Genomic DNA, 24268 nt, shown 5'->3' with positions numbered 1-24268 from the left:
CACAGAGGATCTGATTCGGTGGCGTGACCTCTCAAACTGGCTCCTTTCTTTAACTTAAACAGTTAAAGCTGCTGCTGGTGCAAAAGTGTTCGCCGTCGCCGCGGCAACGGACCACAACACAGTATCATGTGGGACGGGTGACATAACGTTTTCTTTCCATGCGCCGAGTGTAACATCGTGTACCACAACCCCTCTGTGGTTGAGGTAATAATATATATATATATATATATATATATATAAAAAAAAAACTGCTCAGCCAATGTCAGCAATTTAGACGCGGTGCTGTTTTCATTCTTTCAAACGATGTTCTCCTCTTTCCTTTATTTTCTGTTCTTTTCCCCTCTCTGCTCAGTACAGCCATCCCTGCTCTTTTTTTCCATTGCGCACTGCAGCCGCTCTCCGTTGGTCCCTCTTTTCTGGCCAAAAAGCTACAGGCTCAAAAAAAAAAAAAAAAAAAAAAAAGAAAGTCCCACCATTATTATGACTTCAACTTTCCACTTCATGTGTGTCCTAGCGGAGGAAACACACCATCATCCCAGTTAGCATTCTTGTGTGACGTAACTCTCTGCGCTGTGCTGTGCCCTCGGTAGAGAAGCTTGAGCCAGGCTCACATGATATTGTTGGATTAAAAGTCAGAGTTGATGATTAGATGATGCAGTCAAAACCATAAAGGGCTTGTTTGATGCTTTAAGTCTTAAAGAAAACTAATTTTGAGACTATGTATTGTGTTCTTTCTTGTACTCCTTTGCAATAAGCATTTTGTATAATGGAAAAAATCCTGATTTTCTTACATCCTAATTCTGTCAGAATTAGTTAAGGTGGTCATTATTTTATGCCTGGTCAAAAGTAACCCCCAAAGTTTCTGGGGTTATGCCATCCAGAGAAATTATAAAAAATGATTACAAGTAGAAAGCTGGAAGCTGGAAGCCTCTATGTCTCAGAGGGACGCTTGGAGTTTGACTGACTGACTGACTGACTGATAATTACATAGACTGTATATAAATATGGACAACGTGTCCCCACTTCCTTATGCCGGCCAAACTGATGCTATTTTCCTGTGTCTAAAAAGTATGGTCCGAAAGTGGAATCCAAATACTGAGAACTACACGGTAGTTTTGTTTTACTGAATCCGATTCCAAAGTAGAGCTTTGAAGTCACATGCGTCGGTTGTTATAGTCTCAAAGGGTCGACTTTTTTCTTTTCTATTCTAGATATTGCATTTCGACTTTTTTTCCTCGAGATTTTGACTTTGAGTATTTCAGCTGCTTCAGACTTCAATCAATAAAACTTTATTTATAAAGCACTTCTCGGTTGGCACGGTAACTGGTGATCGCCATGGTGTCACATCCTGTTTCTATAACTAAAATTAAACTTATCCAAAACAACTGACACCGGAACATACATCACCATTATATTTTTACATATACATATTATATGGAACTGGAAATGACAGAAAGCATCCTGGCAAAATAATTATTTGATGTGTATTTTTATTCCCGCCCACTAACATGGAGGAGGACGAGCTTATGATCTATACTGCAGTCAGTCACCAGGGGGAGCTCTACTTGCTTTGGCTTCACTTTAAAAGGAGCTGTTCCTCCTCCATCTTTAAACTATTAGACCACTTTGTTCAGGTTTGTTTCTGTTCAAATGCAGAAAACAAAGTCCCATGTGTGTTAAGTATCTTCATCGTTATCAGGTTAAACGTGTGTCGTTTACATTTTTGGTGTAACGTCACCTCACCTCGTGGTTTTAACAGATTTTCTTTCTTTGTTTTTGCAGCATCTCTGTGGAAAAAAGATGCAAAGATGGATCTCTTATTCAAGCATGCACTTTAAATATTTCAGTCTTTGACTGTAGAAGCTGATGAAACCGGTTGGAGACTCCCACTGCAGTTTTTTTTTCTTTTAAATTTATTTTCTAGTAACAGCACAAAAACAAACACAGAAAAGTTACCGTCTATTCCACTGCTCCACTCTCGACATATAAACCGCAGTGAAGGGTGATTAGAGGAGGCGCGACGCACACGCAAAACTGTAGCATCTGCAAAACACTTTCCTGCTGTGGTTTGCAAAAAAAAAAACTCCCAGACTTCACAGAAAACAGTATCATTTTTAATAATTACACATATTTACAAAGATGCAGTGAAGCAGAGTTAAAACAGATTCAACCAGCGTTATGTTACAACAGAAACCATGGTCTTTGTCTTCTTTTTTTAAATTTTTTTTTTAAATAGGTGTTTGAAAGGACTCCCAGTTGATCCATTGGTCCCTCAAGAAAAAAAAAAATGAAAGACGAATGCAACTAATGCATCATCTCGTAAAAAGGGCAACAGAAGTGAAATTGTGGCTGAACAGAGTTCGGGGGGTTGTGGAGGAGGAAGCGTCGTCGAAACGTTGGGAGGGATTTCTCGCCTCTTTTCTTCGTGAGCGTGCGTCACGATATCTCTCGTCTCTCTATCGGTTCCTGCGAAAGGCCTCGCAGCTAATTGAGACCCTTTGACTCGGGATCAGCTAATTAATCCTTTTATGTGGTTATCAAATTAGCACGGGGTGAGATTTCATCGCTTTCAGCTCGTCTTTTCCTCGTCGCGAGCGCAGAGAACTCCCTTTCTGCCGTTAATCCACGATGCTGCTGCCGCTGCTGCTTGATACTCACTCACGTCTTTGATTCTGGGTTACAGATAACCAGCTTTGCATAAAAGGTGTCCGGGGTAGAAAGTTGCATGAACTAGAAAAAGCATAAAACTTCACTATATGCTAAGAAACTCATCTTTTTTTTTTTCATTTTATTTGTACCCAACGTGCATCAGAAAATAGGATGGAATGACATTTCTGGTTTAGATGAATAATGATAATAATAATAAAAAAAAAAAGCGGAGCCTCCGTGTGTTGTGCTGCCTTTCACTGCGTAGGAAACTCACCGAGCTCTCGATCAGCGCTGGCGCAATTTCCCCTGCTCCTCTACGTCTACTATCATGACAACCCAACCTCAAATTTCTCAGTGCTGACGCTTCTACTGCTAATATCAAAAAAAGCACCCCCCTATCCGCACCTTAACTCGGTTTTTATTTAACGCAGCTCTTAGTGGACGTCTTAACTAATACCTTTTATTTAAAAATAACTCCACTAGCAACGTCCTAGTTTAGATCCAAAAGATAAAATCATAATTGGACAGTTTTTGAAGTCAATACTACACTACTACAATATGGCTAGTATCTTTGATGCTAACGTGGTAGTTACACCCATCAGCCACAACATTATGACCACTGACGGGAGAAGTAAATAACATCGACCATCTTGTGACAGTTCGATGTTCTGCAGGGAAACTTATGGACCTGGCATTCGTTTTTGTGGATGTTAGTTAGACATGTAGATACTGTATCCTGTCCATGCTCTCCATGGACCATGGACTCCATCTCTTCACCGTCCGAGTTCTGTAGCACGAACAGCGCCACACGTAGGCCTGGGACATGTACTACAGCCTCTGGATGCGGTTTTGCAATGGATCAACGTTTACGGAGAATTTCTCGAAACGACGCCAAGGAACACAGAGAAAAAAAATCATTTTGGTTCGTGCAGATGAGATTCTGTGGGTTGATCCACAGAGGCCCCTCCCTTCAACCTATAGGACCCAAAGACCCCCCCACTAACTCAGAAGGTCCATGTCCATTCTCTTATGAGTCACAACTGTTTTTGGATACACAAAGGAGACCTGCACGATATTAGGAAGGCGGTCATAATGTTATGCCCGATCGGTGTGTAGTCCAAATACAGAACGGATGATGCGTATCGGAGCGGCTGTCTGTTGGCTTGGCTTTAGTGTCTGCACAGATCGCACCGTGGAAGGAAAAGAGACTGAAACGCACAGAATGGAAATATGGAGATATGTTTCCACGCGGCAGTAACACGGGTCAGCGCGGTGCTTCTGAGCAACTGCAGAGTGTCCTACAACGACCAGAGCCTGCACACACACACACACACACACACACACACACACACACCGTGGAAGCTGAAGCCGATGGAGCGCTTCGACTCCGTGCAGCACGTGTTAATCAAGCTGCCCGACTACGACCGGTGCGCCGCAAAACTTCACACGCCCACATGCTAGAAACAGAAATGCAGGATGCTGCCTGCTGCACAGCGCCACCTGGTGAGACTTTGGCACAGGAGAAGCAGCGCACACTACTTAAAAGCTTTTTGGGCTCTCACCACCTTTACCGCTGTCGTTTCTGGTGCCGGTTTTAGACGCTGCTCTTGTGATTCTACAGACAATCCTAAACAATCTACTCTACGGTGATTAATTGTTTGAATTGATTGATTAAAAGTGAACGGGTTCAGCCGTGTGTCGAGGATTGTGGCAGGGCTCCGGAAAAAGATTGATCCCCCTACGCTCGTGTGGTTTTCGGACGGAGTTTGGCCTTTCAGTTTCAGCTGCTGATCAGTGAAGAAATGTCTAATAAGAGATAAGTGCAATCAGAGACATGGTAATTAATTTGTTCTTTGAGGCACTTTTTAAATACCCCCCACCCCGCCCCACCCCACCCCGCCACCCCTACTACCTGGATTCACTACCTAACGCAATAACTTATTTTTTTTTTTTTTTCCTTTGTCATTGTACATTCTTGTTTTGTGTGAGGTACTGCCCCCTCTACAAGATAGAAAACAAAATTAACGATTAAAAAACAAAAGTGCATGTAAAATGATTTCAAGCTCTTCATTAGAACTGTCATATTCATCCAGAGACGTGAAACAGGTTGAAATGTGTTCATGACGGCAGGCACAGAATGAAACATTTCTCGTTTTTTTTTTTGTTTGTTTGTTTGTTTTGTTTTTTTCTCAAATTACAAAGCCGGTCATGCTTTGACACGAGGAGGACATTCTGAGGAGAATGAAGCTGAAGGAGGGGGAAAAAAGAAACAGGTAAAGAAAGAGACAACGTAACGATGGGGAGGGAGGGGGGGTAGGTTGTTCTTGTAGTCCAGTGTCTCTGTGTTTTTACGCAGATACCAAGAGAGAAGAGCCTGGCGTCCCAACAATACAACCGGAATCGTCCAGGAAGGAAATTCTCACCTCCTCCTCCTCCTCCTCCTCCACTTTCGTTTGTCTTTTCGACAGATCCAGAAGTCCTCAGAGAAAGAAGTCCTCAGTCCTTTGCTCCTCCCCCTCCTCTTTGCATTTCGGGGTTTTCCGACAGTTTTCTCGCCTAAGACGGCAGCTTGGACAGACAGTAGGTGGGCAGAGGAGGAAGCCGGTCCCTCATTCATACAGAATCCTCTGACGATAACAGCAGGGGGTTGATGTATTCAAATCCCTCAAACTCTGACTGGTCTATCCTCTTGATGATGTCCCTGAGAGGGAAAGATGGAGAGAAGCAATTGTTGTTTCATCGCAAAACCAGATGCTATTAGCAGCAGAAAATGTTAGCTTTACACTCCTCAGTATTCACATTTGTCATCAGGCTTGGCTTCTTAAGAACACAAAGATAAACATGATAAGGGTTTAAGACGTGGGTGTCAAACATATGGTCCCGGGGCCAAAACCAGCCCGTCAGAGGGTCCAATCTGGATAAATGTGCAAAGTGCAAAAATAAGACTGAAGACAATAACTTGAATTTTTCAATAAAAGGAACTGCTAGTCCTAATTTGTCCACTAGGGTTCATACTGTTTCAACTGGAGTTGCGGACATAACACAACACTTTTATTCAAGTTTTATCTCTTCAGGTTGTTCATAAATAAATTTGTAAAAGGACATTTCATTAATTGTAAACATTTGGATAAAATTCAACTTTGTACTAAACACAACAGTTTGAGTTGTCGTTATTTATAGGTCATTATGTTGTTATGTTACAGATCCGGCTCACGTTATATCAAAGTGGGCTGGGGTTAGGGTTGTGGCCCCCTGAACTAAAATGAGTTTGACACCCCTGGTTTAAAGCTGCAGTGAGCTTGGACAAAGCGACTCCCAGACACTGACCACTAACTAAAGAGTCTTACACAACTCAGAATCAGTGTCTCCCCAGGATAACTTCTCAAATGGCAACAGAGCACACAAAGTCAAGTAAGGCAGCAAAATGACCAGAGGTGCTCACACTTTTGTGGCTTGTGAGCTACGTGATCTACACGCACTACCTTTGAGATCGACTGGTACATCGCAAAGGTAAGCGCTGTTTATGCCTCAGTGGGACACAGACGTAGGTTGTGACCTATGTATGTATCCTTTGCCGGTGCAAGTCAGGTCGGGATAATTTTTGTTCCTACTTTCTGCTTCATTTTCAACAATACTGAGTGAAACTTATGTGAAATTTCACAGAAGAGGAGGCAAACAAATGTTTGTATTTTTCAGTCTCCAGTTAACGTTGCGTTCCATCTTTATTGATCCAAAACAATCAGTTTGAATATTGCGGAGATGGAGAATCAGACGGAAATACTAAACGGGAAAGACGCTATTGATAAGTGGACCAATCGCAGCTCCTGCGGTCTGTGTCGTCGCGACCATTGAGTGCATATAAAGTACGGACAAACCCATCGTGACGTCACCCATTGGATTCTGAACCTCAAAAATGAAGCCCGAACTGGGCGGAGCCTGTGGTCGCCATGTTGAATGAGCTTTACTCCGCCCACACTCACATACTCCAAATATGCTAAAGCAGCCTGGACGTTGAGACCAGTCCACTCAGATCTCTGCTACCTGTTAATTAGCGTTAATTCCCTTAATTATGCACAGATGTCATGAATAGTGAAATAAACCATTGGTTTGGTGGAACTTTTCTGTTTCCTGAACGTGCTAATAAAGGCATTATCTCAGGTAAATGGAGCACATCCCAATAAATAGTCCTCAGAATGTACTCCCTTAGCTGCCGTTCTTCTTTTCTCGCAGCAACAAGCTGTTTATTCATCTGCGTGTGTGTGTTCTTCGTTTGTGTTGTGATGGTCAGACGAAGGTCGAAAGCCCAAAAAAGGAGACCTCTGGCTGGGAAAGAGGCAGAGATGCTGCTTTCTCCCTGCAGACACCGAGCAGAGGGCTTTGAAATTAACACAATAAGCGTGTTCACTGATCCTCCCCGCTCTTCCAAGTGGGTGGGAGCCACCGGCAGTGTCAAACTGGTTGCAGATCCCACCCACACCAAACACCGGACTGCTGACTGAAGTTTCGACGAAGCCAATATTTTTCCTCCTATCTGACCTCATGTGAAGTACTGTACTGACGGAGTGGGTTGACTAACAATGGGGTCTGTTTGGGAGTTTCAGGGAGGCCCAAGCAAAGACCGCAGAGAAGGACTACACTACAGAGAGGGCAGAAGGTTTGGGAGTTCATGAAAACAGAAAAATGTTTTCAACCAATACAATGCAAACGCTTTTAAGACTTGGAAAAACATGAACAGACTCAGATTGAAGAGAAAACGAGGAAGAGGCAAAGGGTAAGAGAGATAAAAGTGAGTAAAAGCACAGGGCTACCCAGGAAGCTTTGGAAAGTGTATTTTGTATCAGTTCTGGAAGAAAACATTTATATTTGTCATGTAAGAAGAAATGGGAGGGAGCACCCAAAAGCAAGACACTACAGTGGCAGTGGGACTTGGAAACAACATGGCTTTAATAAAACCTCACAAACTAGGGAACAAAAGGCAATGCAGGAAAGGCAGGGTATTCAAAACCACTACTATAAAAACAGGTAAGGACCAAAACAAGGAAGCACGAGGAACCGAATGGAAGGACAAAGGGAAAGGCAGGGCTATATATATATATATATATATATACACGAATGGGCCGAGGGGCTAACGAGACACAGGAGAAACTAACGAGGGCGGAGCACACATGGAGAAACCAGTCCAACAATCAAAGAGGGGGGAAACACAGGAAATAAAACAAGACGTGAAACACCAGGGAAGAACTTTACAAAATAAAAACAGGAAGCACCAAGAAAAACCAAACGGGGTCACAGAAAATACTCAAAAGATCATATCATGACAATATCACTGGACATTTCAAACAGGGAGTTTATCTAGTGAAGCCAAAAGAACCAGAGCGTGGGGTAAGTTTCTAGATTGGTAACTTTATTGCAAATAAACACACTGCTTCGGGAGTCGAGTTTGTAAGCATGAGACCTGACAATGTCCTCTTTGAAATCACTTTTAGTAGCCATCATGCTGGGAGATTATCAAGAGGGACATCACAGGGCAGATCTGCAGTGAGTCTTGGAAAGGTTACATCCAGCGTAGGTATTCACTCCAACAAACGACTGGCTGTGTTTGTACGGGGGTGCACGGGCATGAACTTGCTTTTAGGTACTTGCCCATACTGAATATAGAGCTTCTGTTATTTTAACACACCGTGTTTTTCTCTGGCTTCTTTCCCCCCCCAGCATTAGTGAACTTTTTGAACTCAGTGTTTATGCTCTTAAGATGATTTATCAAATAAGTTTTTTCTAATTAAAGGAGTTACTGTTTGTTCCTCTTCATCGCGGCGACACTAATCAACCAGAAAACATTTCTATTATATGTCTTTTTTAGATGTATTTTGTCTTCATTGTAAAAATGGACCATTGTAAAAGTCGACCAATCGCAGCTCCTGCGGCCTGTGTCGTTGCGACCATTAACTGCATATACTATGGACAAACCCATTGTGACGTCACCCATTGGATTCTGAACCCCAAAAATGAAGCCCAAAGTGGGCGGAGCACACGGTCGCCATGTTGGATGAGCTTTACTCCACCAACACTCAGATACTGCAAATATGGACATCAGGGGTCGTGTTAGGGCGGAGCTAAAGCAGACTGGAAATGGAGACCCGCCCCCTCATGTCTCTGCTACCTGTTAGCGTAGGCTACAGCCTGTCACTCAGAGCGTTAATTCCCAGGACAATACATGATGTGCCAAGATGCAGTGGACGAAATTCAAATTGTGGCTTAACACTGGGAAGCTGCACTTTCTGGGAAAAAATGCTGCCATTACGGTAATGATGACGCAACGCTGCTGTCGGCTGCAGGTTGTGGAGCGACGCAAGACAAGGGAGACCCAGGAAAAGAGAGTTGTTTGGAGGAATTTGTTGGTAAAAATGTTAGTTAGATGAACGTCTTCCAGACAAAAGAACAACTTGCCAGTGTTCAGCCACACTTTGAATATTGTCAATAGTGCAAACCATTGTGAGTTACGGTAATTCAAAAGCCACGCGTTTTAACGGATCGCCGGCGATACGTTCGGTATTAAAGGGTTAGAGAGGATAATTGGGAGCACTTCGCATGTTCTCCCTGTGTCTGCGTGGGTTTTCTCCAGTTTCCTTCCACCTCCAAAGACACGTTTGTTAGGTTAATTGGTGATTCTAAATGGACCCTAGGTGTGAGTGTGATGCAAATGGTTGTTTATCTCTGGTAGAGATGAGATGAGGATAATTGGGAGAAGGGAATAAACTATGAAACATTATTGTTCCATAAATACAGCATCTACCGTGTGAGTATGAGGGACAGGTTCACCAAGAAGACTGTGGTTCAACTGTGTCTACTCAGCACCCTGATATCAACTCCCTCCGAGGACCGAGGCTACAGAGGACAGAAGTGTGTCTAGGCACAGGCTGGGGTATCCATTTTCTAAGACGGGGAGCTGGCGTAGGAAACCTAAACCCACTCCCCCCCAGCCTCCCAGTGCAATGCAAATCTCTAACATGGAGGGTTTACCCTTCCCCTTCTCCCTGCACATAAATTCTCTTTCTTCTCGTGCCAAGCCCATCGTGAGTGGGAGAAGAGTGGAGACCGGGGAGCTTTTTTGCATCACCCCCTCCGTGAGGGAGTGGGCGACGTCAGCCCCTTCTCCTTGGTAACAAGGGGGAAGAGAAGTGGGAATGTGGAGATAAAGTGCGAGACGCGGGGAGGAGGTGCGTGTTGTCTTTTGATGTGCCATGGCGTTTGATGCCAAGCTGATATCTCCACTACTGAACTGGCACTCCACCCTGTTCTGCCACTCATCTCCCTCCTCCCACCACGGCACCGCTCCCACCTCTCCTGCAACCGCCTCCCCCCCCTCGAAAGTCTGTCACGGACCTCCACCATCAAACCCCGTCACAGATGAGACAGGCAGAGCTTCAGAACGTTCCCCCGCGCAGCCCTCTAATGGGCTGCGAGGCTCACCCACTCCGATATCGGTTTTTGAAGCTCCGCGTCTGCCGAGCAGCCGGGGTAACACGTCACCTTCAAACCGAGGGAGAGCCCTGGTAGCTACCTTAAGACATCTGTCACAGAAGAAGAACATGATGGGCGTTTAATAAGGCCACTGTGTATGGCACGGCTAACAACTCTGCAGAGCCGGTGGTGGGAATTTTAATTAAAGCTGGTTTGACTGGCACATTTTTATTTTGAAGAGACTCTGCTTCAAGTGAAGTGTGAAAGGAGGTATAGATAATTATCAGCCATGACAGGCTGGAAGTTCCTCATCATTAAATTCCTCACATATTTGCAACTTATAATTTTATTATCTCGCCTGTCCACACATCATCTATTGCACGTCCTGAAGTTGGGGAAGCCTCCTCAGGGTTTCTTTCTCTTACTGCATGCTCTTGTCATTGTTACAAAGAAGCCCCCCGCCCCAAAGGCTTGACATGTAGCAATAAGGTTGCAACAAGAATACCAGCATTGCTTCTTCCTGGTGGCGGTATCAAAAATACACACATCCTCTCTAGGATATATGACACATGGTTTCAAGCATCCCACGTCTTGCACAGTTTGGTGCTGCACTAAAAAAGCTGGGGACTCATTTTTTATTTTTTTTTCCAAAAATATCATTTTTGACAATTAGTTATAAAGTAGTGATAGCAGTAAGGACAACTTTTACATTACATAAATACAGTATGAAAATTAAACCTTTTTTTATTATTATTTTTACAAAACGTTTTATGAACAACCTGAAATTTTCTAAGAAGAATCACTGCAATTTTGACTTATTGTTGCCATTTAGTTTAGGTCTACGTCTCAGCAGAGCGGTATATTAGAGAGAGTCTGGACTGTCTGAACTGTCCCTCTATGCTGATTGGTTATGAGCTGGTCAAGTGTTTCATGGGCACCATGTAGACACATCTAACCAATGTTCACCCATAGAGAAGTGGCAATAATAGAGAATGAAACTGGATGACTGATGAGGTGATTGGGCTACAAAGCATTTTACAGACTCATTTAAGATTTTTAAAGTAAGTAGACGCTGGGATATTTAGGTGAGGGCCTTTTACATATTGACAGACGTTGGCAGTAACATTTATAAGTCCGGTAATGTTGAAACTTTGACATTTATTTCAGCGTAGCACATCCGCCCCATAGGGTTACATTGTAGAATCTTCCCTCTGATGTATCTAACATGGCGCCCATGAGTTGAGTTGGCCAGACTCTCTCTAATATATGGCTCTGGGGCTCGGTGTAACAGTGCAACTCCTAGTGGACAATTTAGGAATAGCAGTTACTCTTATAGCTAAAGCTAAAAGTACTGACAAGGTTGTACAGTTTCACACTTTGCAAATTCACCTGATGGGCCAGACTGAACCATCTGGTGGGTCAGTTTTGGCCCCTGAGCCGCTAATGAATGGTGAAATATATACACAGATATAATATATAATATTTTTCTCTATTATTCTCTCTGTGATCTGTCATAGTTTAGTGTAAGTACGTCTGTGAAGGTTCTCAGTCAGAGTAAAAAGTAGAAAACAAACACAACTGGACTTAACAGACACAAGTCATGTGTGTTTCTGATGAGCAACACCCACAGATTGTTCCTATTTAAACCCAAACGCCGTTCAGCCTTTGCAGGGATCCCACACTGTAGTTTCAGTAAACATCTACGTGATACGTGAGTATAAAAAACAGTACTTACTCGTCATCTGGTGTTAGCTGCACTGGTTCATTAGTAAACTGCGTGTCAAAATTCTCGAGGCCGTACTCGTCGGAGATCTGAGGTTTGTAGGGCGCCATCATTTCTTTCTTCTCCAGCTGAGGACAAACAGAAATACATCATATTTTACTCCAATAATTTTAGTTTCTATCTTGTTTGTCGTACTCTCTGTTCTGTGTACTTCATTTAACACAGTCTTTTCATCAGAAATGATAAAAATCAGTTTGAGTAAAAAAGCCCAACCTCTGAAAAGTGTCCATAAATGAGTATTTGCTTTGGCTTTTCTATTTTGTTTAACGTCAACAACACTAACTGCACGGACTCCACCAGTTGGTTTAAACCTGACAATGTGATCCACATTATCCTGCAGGATCTGTGTGTAGTCCAAAGAGCTTCAGATGATGTCAAGAATGTTGGCTTTCTCTGCTTTTTAAGTCCCTTCGCAAATGTTTAGCAGGGCTGAGATCAAGTAAATGTGGCGGAAACCGAGGAAACCAACGTAATGCAACTTGCATTACTCGTGGGCTACTTTTACACGAATCACAATTTGACCTCAGTGAACCTCACGTGGAGGGAGGCCCTGCTGTTTTGGAGAGCACCAGAAACAGTGAATTTGTGCAATTCTGTTCTGACAGCTAGTGAGGATTGATGTTCCAAGTCAAGGTATGACTTCGAAAGTCAAAGAAATTGTTGTCTTTGTGTGTGCTCTGCTCTCCTCGTCTTCTATTTCTTCCCTTCTCCTTTACTCTCCTCTCCTCAGGTGTCTGTAGAGCAATCTCCTACGCTATATTATTCTTTGTCCTCTCGTGGTTTTGAGTTAATAACAGTGTCGTCACATAATGGTCTTTGTGGACGACAACTGTGTGTTCCAATGAGTCATCCAGGGATGAGTGGTGGAGTCTTCCTCCCACCTTGAGGATACCATCTGCGTCGCGGCACTGTAGCTCAGCTCTTTTGTTAAACAGCTCGATTTCTCTCCCATTTGTTTGCCTTTTGCAGATCTCGCATTGTGACTCGTTAAGCACTTTTCTGTTTCTGTTTCGGCCGCTGTAGACGAGGCTTGAGATTTGATTTTCTTTGCACGTAATTGAAGCCGGGCCACAGCCGGCTTCCAGCTGGGGTGCGTAATTCTAAGTGGCTGTATCTGCAGGACGTGACAACTCTAATTGTTAAAAGAAGCAAAAACAACCAAACATGGCAACTCGTTTACTAGTAATGAAAACACACTATGTTATAGCTTATGCAATCTCTGTAGGTTTTGTCTTTACGCACAGTTTGTGCAGGAACCAGCAGATTCAGGCTGAGTATTATAGATCCATTCACAGTTTGTAAACAGTTTGATGCTTTTTGAGGGGCGGGGCTTAACTGGAGGCAAAATATCTATAACGCTGTAGCTATGCCGGTTAGCATATTTCAGTTTTATATTTTCACTTTCTCCGTGGCAATGAAACCACAACTGAACAAAAAAAAAAAAAATGGAGAAAACAACAGAGCAGAGAGAGAATTTTAAGGCAGAGTGATTCAAACAGAAGAGTTTTCGTTTCCATGGTTTCGCACGGGTCCCTCGTCCTGTTCAAATGTGCAGTGAGGACATTTTCTGGGAACTCAGTGAATTCAGATGGGTACATAGAGAAAACAAGCACACAGGTTTGTGCTCTGTGTTGTTTTTTTATCGTTTATTTCCTCAGTATTTAGAAAGTAGGATTAGGGAAGGCTTAAAATAGGATCCTTGATCCTGTGGCTGTCTGATGTGGGTTTTGGTCATGTCCCTTTCACATCATAATGTGAATTAAATAATGTATATACAGTCATGGATTGGAACATTGTGTGTGCAAGTAGGATTAAAAGAAAGTATCTTACAAACATGTTTTGTACCTAGTTTAGCATCTTCATGATTTGATAAATGTGCAGCCGCTCTTTCTGGATATCATTTCAAATTTCGAGAGATGTTTTCTTGTCCACACAGTAGGGGGGTTGTACAGACTAGTGGACTTCCCTGCTGTGCCATGACACTTCAAGCATCGTGTCGAGTAGTCACCAATCATGTGACAATAACAACATGGACGCCTCCGAGAAGACAGGCAAGGTTTCCAGTGTTTCATTTGTGGCAAACTGGCAGCGGTTCATCAAGTGTGTGAAAATACTCGTCTAAGATGACGTCCTGAAAAGATTTCAGACCTGAAATACAACTAAAGTACTACTGCAATGCATCTGAAAAGACATCCGCTAACTCTAGAAGAGAAACAGGCCAAATCCTCTGGACAGGCGTCAATTAACTCCACCAAACGTCCTGTAGTAACAGAGGGAAGGAGGCTGTACATTAACAATTTGATAAAGTTATTAGACATTTAGCTGTAGTACACAGAGAAATACCGCATTACTACACTTTCATATCTTCCAGCATGCTATGGAGTGCTATTAAATGCTATGGATGGTGCTGAGTTGCAGCCTGTTTTTATACAGACTATACATATCTGCAGCTCACAGTATTTAGCACATGAGTTGTCTGTTCCCAGCATATATATTCAGGTAAACAATACACTACCAGTCAAAAGTTTTACAACACTACATATTTCTTATTCAATATTTCTTAATTTTTTTTATTGAAATTAATGCAGTTTAATGCCTCATTTTACTCTGAAATAAAATGACTCAAGATTAAATGAATGGAAATGAATTGATGAATGAAAAAAAAAATCATGGAATCAATATATAAACCAAAATATATTCTAAAATGTCGACTCATCAAAGTGACCATCTTTGGCTGAATTAACATGTGAACACACTTGTGACATCATCATCTTTCTAACACTTGTACAGTGCTTTGCTTTCACTCTTCTGTCCAGTTCATCACAAACCAGCTCCATGGGGTTAAAGTCTAGAGACTGGTCCATGGTCCGCTCCATGTTTCCATCTGGTTTTTATCCTGAGGTAGTTTTGGTTTAATTTGGACTAATGTTTTGGGTCATTATCTTGTTTAGGATGAAGCCCCAACTATACCAGAGGATACTGATGCTGTTCTAAAACTTTTGACCACTAGTGTAGATTTCATGGTTGCAAAGAATTACTTTCTACTGTGTTTTTAATAGTGTCGTCATTACTTTTATTACAGTCAGCTTTAGAAAATCTGGTTTTCTCATATCCCCACACCAGCTCAAAGTGCCTGGAAATTCCCCTTTTAAATGCGTACAGCATGAACTGTATCCACTGCTTCTGTGCAATTTTAAGTTTGTAGAGGGTAAGAACTGAACTGCACGGTACTGAATCATCTTTGCTCCTGATGAACATGCTGTAAAACTTGTATTATGTTACGTTCCTACGGTAGAAATATGGCTGCCCAAGAACAGTCGCAAACATGTGTAGACGTGGAACTCCCTCTAAACAAGTCGCGTTACTCGTCTGAACCGCAAACACGGAGGCCGCTCATGTTTGCGGCGCTCGTATGTGTCATTCTGAACGGCGCCAACAAACAACCTGTTCCAGTTCTGGGCTGTGAACACCGCTGCGTTTCATTTGGGTGATGTGCTCCTATTAGTTCAAAGCGCTTGCAGTGAGTGACTTCGAACTAACAACAAACACAAAACCACGCACTTTCTCTCATTGTTCTTCCTATCGCTTCTCCACCAAATTGCCCAACCTCCCCCCAGTCTTTCTGTCTCTCTATTTGCCAATTTTTTTTATTTTTTTCAGCATTTTACACGGCTACCTACACTCCTGTCAGCTTCACCCCCTCACATCTTTTCTCCGTCGATCTCCTCTCCTCCCGTGTCTCTCTTTCTCATTGACAATTCTTTTATTCTTTTTTATCTTTTCACGTTCCTCCCCTCTCCCTCCCAGGTCTCTCTGATGTGTTGTTGGACGAGCTGAAGCTCTGTGTGGTGGTAATGAAGCACGCTGACTGCATTGGCCCAATGCACACATGCACGAACACACACACACACACAAAAAAACTTGCATTTCTATCTTTGAAAGGACCATTGATATTTCCATTTCCATTGATACAATGCAATCCCCTAACCCTAACCCTAACCCTAACCTAATCATAGTCTAGAAAGGTCAAGATTCCCGCAGCTCTTGAAGTAAATGAAACAACTTTATTAGATTGACCCATTTCACCTCATGGCCTTCATCAAGAAACACACTGCAAAATACTATTTAGACAATGTATAAAGAAAGACAAGCAACCACATACATGAAAAAAAAAACTATCAGCATAATTAAGGCTGCGATAATAACACTGAAAAACAAAGTTTGTTTCTTGACATGAATGTATTATGTTTTGAATTCAAAGTCATTTTGATTTTTTTTCATTAACAAGCTATACGTAATTGGCTCAACAAATCTTCTTATGAAGACGCCCCACAACACACAACTTGCTCATTATATTTACTTTGCTCTAACTGCGGCCCAAGGTAATGAATTTTGACTTTTTATGCGAATGACTGCAATTTAAAGCAAGCAAAGATGTGTTTTATTCTACACGGAACGTTAGCTTGCAGAGCTAACACCGGTTAGCCATTAGCCGGTTAGCAAAGGGCTTTAGCTGTAAATCCGCCTTAAAATTAAGTTTTCCAACTCACTTTTGCAAGTAAAGTCAGCTTGTAAAAGTAAGTTGGCATCATCTGCAAAGGTGAAGTGACTTTACTTACAGAGTTAATGTTTTACCAACAAATACTACTGTTGTTTGACCTATGGAATTATTTTTTTAAGGAGCGCCGAGTTTTTATCAGTGCATAGACCAATCAGCCACAACATTAAAACCACTGACAGAGAAGGCTTCCTGTCCTGACAGGACGCCCCTGCATTATCACACTGTGAATCTAACACTCTCACATTCACTGTGCACTCTCTAGAGTCATAACCATAGTTGGAGAGGTCAGGGTATCCAGCTGAATAAAATGGGTTTACTCTCATGTCCTAGAAACCTAAGACAGCGAGCGTTTCATAGGTAGGCAACTAGACAAATTTATTCAAAGCTGTTTACACAGATCAGCCACAACATTAAAACCAGTGACAGGAGAAGTAAATAACATTGACCAAATCCGTGTTCTGTCCCACCTAGACCAGACCACACACCAACATGATGATCCACAGAGGCCCCTCCCCTCAAAGGCCCCCAAATAACAACATTTTGTTATCATACACCACAGGACCCCCTCAGAAGGCCCATGTCCATTCTCTGATGAGTCACAACAGTTTTGGAGGCACAAGGGGAGACCTACATAGCAGTAGGAAGGTGGTCATAATGTTATGCCTGATTGCTGTTTATACTAGCCAGGCGGGAAACACCTAAAAGTGTGGGTTGGGTATATTATCATGTGGTTTACAGTCCATTATTGAACCAGACAGCCAAAAGAGAGGAATGCCCAGTTTAGGTAAATGGTAAAGATAAAATATATAACAACAGTTAAAAAAAAAAAAGTTCCCATCCATCCACTTGGAAATAAACTTTAAAAGATAAAATGCTTCTCTCTCTTATAAATAAAAAGTTACATTACCACCTTTATGGCTGGAATTATTAGTTTCTATGCTTATGAATCTGACCTAACCCTTTTTTTTTTTCTTGGCCCCCACGAGGACAGGATGGACACAACCTTAATATTCCACATGACTCCAACCCCACAACCTAATAAAAAATAAAGAGCATAACACACACACACACACACACACACACACACACACACACACACACACACACACACACACACACACACACACACGCAAATGTCCCTGAGGCCAAAGGGACATGCAGAGTAGTAGTGCAGCAGTGTGTGTGTGTGTGTGTGTGTGTGTGTGTGTGTGTGTGTGTGTGTGTGTGTGTCTGTGTGTGTGCGTGTGCATCTGCATTCCAGTGGCATGCTCTCAAGACATGACAGGATGACGTGACTGTCAGTCTGATCTAAGGCTGGCGTTAATGCGAGTGGACACGCACTCTGGAGACATCAGAGGAGACAAGCATCACACCCACAGTCCTACAGTACATTCACACCAACACACTCTCTGTCTTGGTCTCTCTTCTGTCCTCCACTGCACAACTAACTACATCAATATCGTATCCGTGCAAGAGCTGGTTAGATTTAGTTTTGCTTCTTGAACAGAACTGTGCATCCCACAAAGACAAATAAATAGAATATTTTCAAAACTTTTTTTTCTTTTTTCTCGATTTTAGAAAATCTCTTCCTAGTTCCCCAACACAGGAGAACTCTGGTTGAGGTTGGTGTAGACTACAACGTGGACTACAGTCTCATTACAGGAGAACTGTCGTTTAGATGCACATGAAAAAACAAAAATGAATTATTGCCTTAATCTGACTTTAACTGGACAATTTAAGCGCATGTAAACACTTTCCTCTGACTAAAATCAGAGTTCTCCTTATCTGATTAAGACACCCAGATAATGCGATTGGAAATCGATTTTCTCCACCATGTATACGCCTTAATCAAAGTCAAACTAGACAATGTGTCTTCTCCACAATCGTGTATGATCCCGTAAAAAAAAAACATCAGAGAAAGTCAATTGCAGAAGAAGAAGGTAAACAGAGTCGGTAGAAGAGCCACCTGAGGGATAGCGCCATCTTATCTGCACCATAAATAGAAACCACACTATGCATGAGATTGAAAAAGCTGAACTACGATCCATGTTATTGTCGTTTGAAACATTGTTGTTTGTTTCCACTTCTGCTTTTGCATTGGTGAAATAGTCGGTGTCCACATATTTTTTTTCAAAAACTACTTCCTGGTTCGAAGATGACGCTTATTTTTTTTTTTTTTTACCAAACCCAAATACCTAAAGATCTTAATCTAATCTTAAAGAAATTCCAAACCAATGGTTTGGTCTCAGGAGGTTAAAGAACCTTGTGCACCTGCTTTACATTACTCTTGGAATTGGAGCTTTTTTGCAAAAGTTCAACCAGAATCTGCTCACACACGTTCTTTAACTTTCCTTCCAGGTTCAGTTTGTGCTATTTCTTCTGACCGGTTCATTTCATCTCTTCTGCTTTCCTTTGTCCAATGATATATTTGTCTGCTACTATTGATAATGCTGTCATGTTTTTAAATTAGCCGGTCAAGGCGCTTTGACCGCCATCTGGTTCATTCAAGGTTGTTGTTTTTTTTTTTTTCACATTGTAAAACCAAAGTAAGACCATTTATCCAATTCCTTTTAGTGATCCCGTCCCTGTCCTCATCTAACCGCAAACATATTCATTCTTAAGCTCGTGTTGCTTCAATAAATTCCGCAATTTATTTCCAAATGAATTCTTCGATGTGAAATTCACTAAGAACCAGGGCCATCAGGAGAGCCCATAACACCATCGAGGGGTGTGAAATCAAGGACAACTAGATCCATAAATATGTAGCATAAGGTACAGAAAACTTTTTAAACTCAGGTTTTAAGCTTTTTAGCGTTTAAGGCGAGACACTACAGGTGAAAAGGGTAAAAATTTTAACTAATAGATTTCACCATGAAACTTCTCTAGTTGATTTCTTACATAAATACAATATTTTTTTGTTGTTTCCTTGTTTGTTTTCTGTGAATTCATATTTAAAATGGGTAAATGAAGAGTTATATGCTTAAAATCTGATGGGTAAAGTGAGGTTCAAAATTCTTGTTTCATTTTGTTAACGTATTAGGTTTCCAGGTATTCGCAGAGAGAATTTTTTAATCTCTTTTTATCTTTCAATAAATCACAAAATACTGTCAACAGTCCAAAAAAGTCAATTATTGCCATATTTTTAGGAGTAAAATGTTCCTTAAATCAGACTCTGAATGACATATAAAAAATTCCCCTCTGTAAATACCTGCAGAATGTAGTTAGGAATAAATCTGGAGAGTTTGGTTTGTGTTAGTGCTACTGAAGTGGAGATTTCTGGCTCAAGAGTAGAAGAAAAACTCATTTTGAGAAAACGTCCTTTAAAGTTTTACATTGTAAAATCATGTATATTTTTATTGGAAACCACTATGAACCAAAACCAGATCTACTCAAATCATTCAACGCATATAATATCAAAATATCAGATTGAATTTTTAATAAGTTCATTCAAGTAAGAACCATGAATGATGATCCACTGCTGATCATCTCCTTTAACCAAAGACAATTTACAGCCGGATGAACTCAGATGAGTCTGACTCTCCCTCTCCTCTCCATCGTGTTTCTTTTTCTGGACTTTTCTTGGTAATTTGAGCTGTAATTGTTCTTAGAGAAGACTTTTTATTTGGTTTTGTTTGTAAGGGAGACTTGCAAAGTAAGAGTTGCATTGTATTATGGTTTTCATTTTTTATTATTATCATTATTTTTTTAACTGTGTATTTAACAACAGACATCTTGAATCTTGAACTCGCTCTTGAAATGTGGAGCACCTGGTCCCTAGTGTGTTAGGATGGCGAAAGAACCTGAATGACGGCTGCACATCTCGTGGACAGGTAGAGACAGATGCAGCTGTCACACGATGTAACCATGTACAGTAAGTATCAGGGGTGATATGTGTAGTGTATGTGTTGCAATAAAAAAAAAAAAAAACACTCATGGGCACTGCAGACTAATTTGCAGAGGCCCCTAAGGGACATGGGGAGGAAAATGAATGGGTAATGGGTAAAAAAATAAAAAATGGTGTTTAGTTGTGTCACCATTCATAACAAGAGTCATTCATTCATAATTTCTAGGAGATTTTCACTAGGTAATGTAGCTCATACAAATAAATTAAAGATAAATTCAGTGCACTTTTTTTAATACTATAGATAAATATATATAAGTATATAATATATAAATTGCACATAAACAGCTGAACTACCTGATGTTACAAAAGACTTGGCCTCAGTGCTATTCTTAAACATCAAATAAGTATTTGAAATACTTTTTACCAAGTAACCAAATTAAGGCAAATACAAACTAAATTAATATAATATAAATTAAACAAATAAAAGACATTTGGAATCACTTATTTTTAGATCTTTTTCAATGTCTCTCACTAATAACAAACCCGTGCTTACTGTCTTAGTATTGTTATGTGTGTTTTGTCTTCGTTCTGAACATGAATGACCCAGAAGAACATTGTTATTAGCGTGAACAGTTTGGCGAGATCTTTTTTACCCATCGTTTTTTCTCCCCCGTGTCCCTCAGGGGGCTCCGTACTAATTAGACGTGAGTGCAGGAGAGACAAACCAGACTAAAAGAAACATCTGCCAACTGGTCTGTGAACACTGACTAACAAAAAAAAAAAAAAAAAAGCCAGACACATAATCTTGCACATCCTAAATTGAAATGTATACTTTGACTTTCTGAGATTAATGCTGATACAAAAACGTAAGACTGAATCCATGCAGTGCAGGGGAAGCTCTGCATATCTTGTTTCCTGCCTACATGTGCACTCTGTGTCAATAATAATAATAATAAAACAAAACAGCAGTGAAATCTAGTCGTACCTGCTTCCAATGATCAATTTCTTCTCGGTGATCATCAGCCTGACAGTTCACTGGCAGTAAAGAAGAGCGTTTGGAGAGGGAATAAAGGAGGCTGGCAGGTAAATGATATTCAAATGTATCATCTCTTCAGAGTGAAAACTCTGCGCTCCCTCAGGAAACGTCTGATGAATATTAATATGTGCTAACAACAGCAGCCGAGCACCAGGCCTGTCATGTCTGGAGACAGGTTTCTAGTTTGAGGGCAGAGAGCGTCGCTTCTCCACCTCTCTCAGCTTTGTCAACTTATTTTCCCACTGCTCTATGTGGGAGCTTTGTCGCTGGGCTCGGGGTTTCTCTCCCCGCTTTGATATCTCTCCCTAGGTTTGCCTTTGGTGTGCACTTCACAGGCAGAGAGGCAGCACTCATTAACACACTCCGACAATTGTTTCCCTCCTCCTTTTAATGCCGCTGCACAACCTGCCGCCAGCCGGAGTCGGCCCATGAGGGACACGGGAACAATGAGGACGGGGAAACGGGCTTAATTCATCTGGAATTAGGGTTTGTACGGATGTCTGATAAAATGGGATTTAAGGGAGTTTTTATTGAATAAATGTAGATTCCACCTGCACATATCTTCTGTTTATATGCTCTTCTGTGTGATTTGTGTCATGATATATCCTAGTAGAAGTAGTATAAATAGTTAGAGTAGTGTGGTAGTAGTTGCAGTAGTAAAACTTTCTACATTTCTACACCTAAAGTTACACAACTTTTACATGATGTTTCACAAATCCACTCACAAATAAATATGACTTCATAAATTAGCTTAGAATGAATATGTGCCGATAGATACTGAAACATCGATACTTCTGATGCCAGGTCTTTATGCTCGAAAATCGAAATATCGATGCTTTCAATACTTCAGTCATTGGCGGTAATGTAGGAACACAGTGGAAAGTGTGTTTTTTCTGTTGTTGTATCGACTCGGCTATATAGCAAATGACGCCACCAACTCAATATACTTCAGACTTTAAAATAAATACATAAATAAATAACTCTGATGTCTTGTATTCTTTATGAGGCTATGATTTGAAATTCACTACTTTTTTAGTTTTACCAGACACATTAGCTGTACTTACACAAGTTGTATTGGATTGGTATTGCCGATACCAGCCTGAAATTTACTCAGTATCGGATCGTAAAGGAAATCAGTCTCTGATCCTCTACCACTAATTAGAATACATCTCCAAATACATCCTGAGTCTATATGGAAATAATAGTAATAGAAAGCTGAAGGGCCTAATTTTGACCTAAGGGCCAAAAAGAAGCAGCATGAAAGTCAGTAATCTGACGATATTTCCTTGTGTCCACAACTTCCTGCCACCAATCAGCATGTTCTATGGGTTGGAATCATCTGGCTACATTCCTCATAAACTCTAGTAAAAGAATAAACAAACACGGAGTCTCTTTCATCATTTCATCTGCTGAGAGTAGCCGATCATAGTTTCCAGTGAGAATATACAGTATATATATATGGGCCAAAACTGTAGCGTTGCCTGGAGCTGCTGAGCCGACCAATAAAGAAATGATGTCATAACTTTGAACACAAACATAATTCATCCTAAAATAACCAGTATCTGTACAGATGTCTAAAAAAAATTACATTTAAAAGAGCTTAGGGCATAATAAGCTGTGGTAGAAGTAGTTATAGTACTAAAAGTAGTGTAGTAGAGGCAGAAGTAGCTATTGTAATATTTTGCACCTATACAGATTTTCTACATTTCTACATGTTGAGTCACTTTTACATGTTCCCTCACAAACCTACTGTGTAAAATCAAATATTTAGATCAATTTAAAGCATCGTTATCCACAGCGTGGGTCAGATCTCTTCAGAATACGGCGTGAGCGCCCTTGAACGCATCTTGGACGCATATACTAGAGGCTGCATGAGCTCAAAATTTATTCAAATACAACATAGGAAAAAATCTGAAAACTGTCCATCACATCACAATTAGATTCTGTTGTCACCAAAACACCATGGAAGAAGAAGACTATGCAGATTTAGAATAGAAAAAATATATGTAGGATGTTTGAGGCTTGTGCTACGGACCTACGCCCTTAATTATGCAAACCACAACTTCAACACACACACACACACACACACGTGCAGTGCTAATGTTTCAGTTGGAGCGAATATATGTGTGTGTGTGTGTGATTAGGAATTCACTTTTATTTGCCTTGTCTCTCCACAGAGGGGGGAAGGCATGCAGCGGGAGTCTACTCACAATGTATATGACTACATCACATCCATTTTTAATCCATAGAAACACGCACGCAACACGCAGAGGGTGCCACCTCACGCACTCGGATCACAAATCAGGAGGATGTTGTTTGAGCTCGTCACATAAACAGATATATACAGTAGTCAAACACTTTCAAGTCTGATAAAGGAAATGCAGAATGTGTGGTGACAGCTGTGATCCGCGCGCTCTGAGATCTGACTGGCGTTAAATGTGGGCGTCGCGGTGTTTACTCCGCGTTTGTTGTTTCTACATCAGCTCTAAGTGAACTGACAAGTTGTAGAGTCGAACCCCCAGAAGAGCTGTCAGCGGCTGTCTGTCGCGAAGTGGCACACGCCCAGATCCCGTCAACAATTAATCACCATTTAAAGTGAGTGTTAATGACAACGGTGAAGTTGAAGCACCTCGTTTTCAGACCCACAGCGTTAGTGTGTCTGCTCTGGTCTGGGTCTGGGGATGGGTTTGTTTACCGAGATTCTTTTCTCCTTTCAGATAAAGGTCAGACCTTGATTTTTCAGATGCTTTGTGAAGTGTGGCATTGAGTCTTTTATTTGTGTTGATCAATGCTGCATCATTTATTGGTGACCTTGTAAGACCACTTTCTCCAAGTATGGTCTATTTAAAAGACTAATGTTTTGAAACCTGTCAGACATTTGGCCCGCAACATCCCGGAGGAGCTGGGTTTTTTTATTGCCGATACCGATCTGTT

At 41.3% G+C, this 24268-nt stretch overlaps 1 protein-coding gene across 4 annotated transcripts in view; it reads right to left on the bottom strand.

The window, feature by feature from the left end:
* Positions 1-2092: 2092 nt before the first annotated feature.
* prkcz (protein kinase C, zeta) overlaps positions 2093-24268 on the bottom strand; it is an 88154-nt gene continuing 65978 nt past the window's right edge. For all 4 annotated transcript variants that reach the window (XM_047603916.1, XM_047603906.1, XM_047603934.1 and 1 more), the window contains 2 exons: positions 11846-11961; positions 2093-5350 (listed from right to left, as the gene is read on the bottom strand). In XM_047603916.1, the coding sequence (XP_047459872.1) occupies positions 5263-5350; positions 11846-11961 (204 nt within the window). In that variant the 3' untranslated portion in view covers positions 2093-5262. The remainder of the gene's footprint in view (positions 5351-11845; positions 11962-24268) is intronic.

The sequence above is a fragment of the Mugil cephalus genome, chromosome 1 (genome assembly GCF_022458985.1).
Source record: "Mugil cephalus isolate CIBA_MC_2020 chromosome 1, CIBA_Mcephalus_1.1, whole genome shotgun sequence".
Lineage (NCBI taxonomy): Eukaryota > Metazoa > Chordata > Actinopteri > Mugiliformes > Mugilidae > Mugil > Mugil cephalus.
The sequence above is the reverse complement of the archived record's forward strand: the minus strand, read 5'-3'. Positions and strand labels throughout refer to the sequence as shown.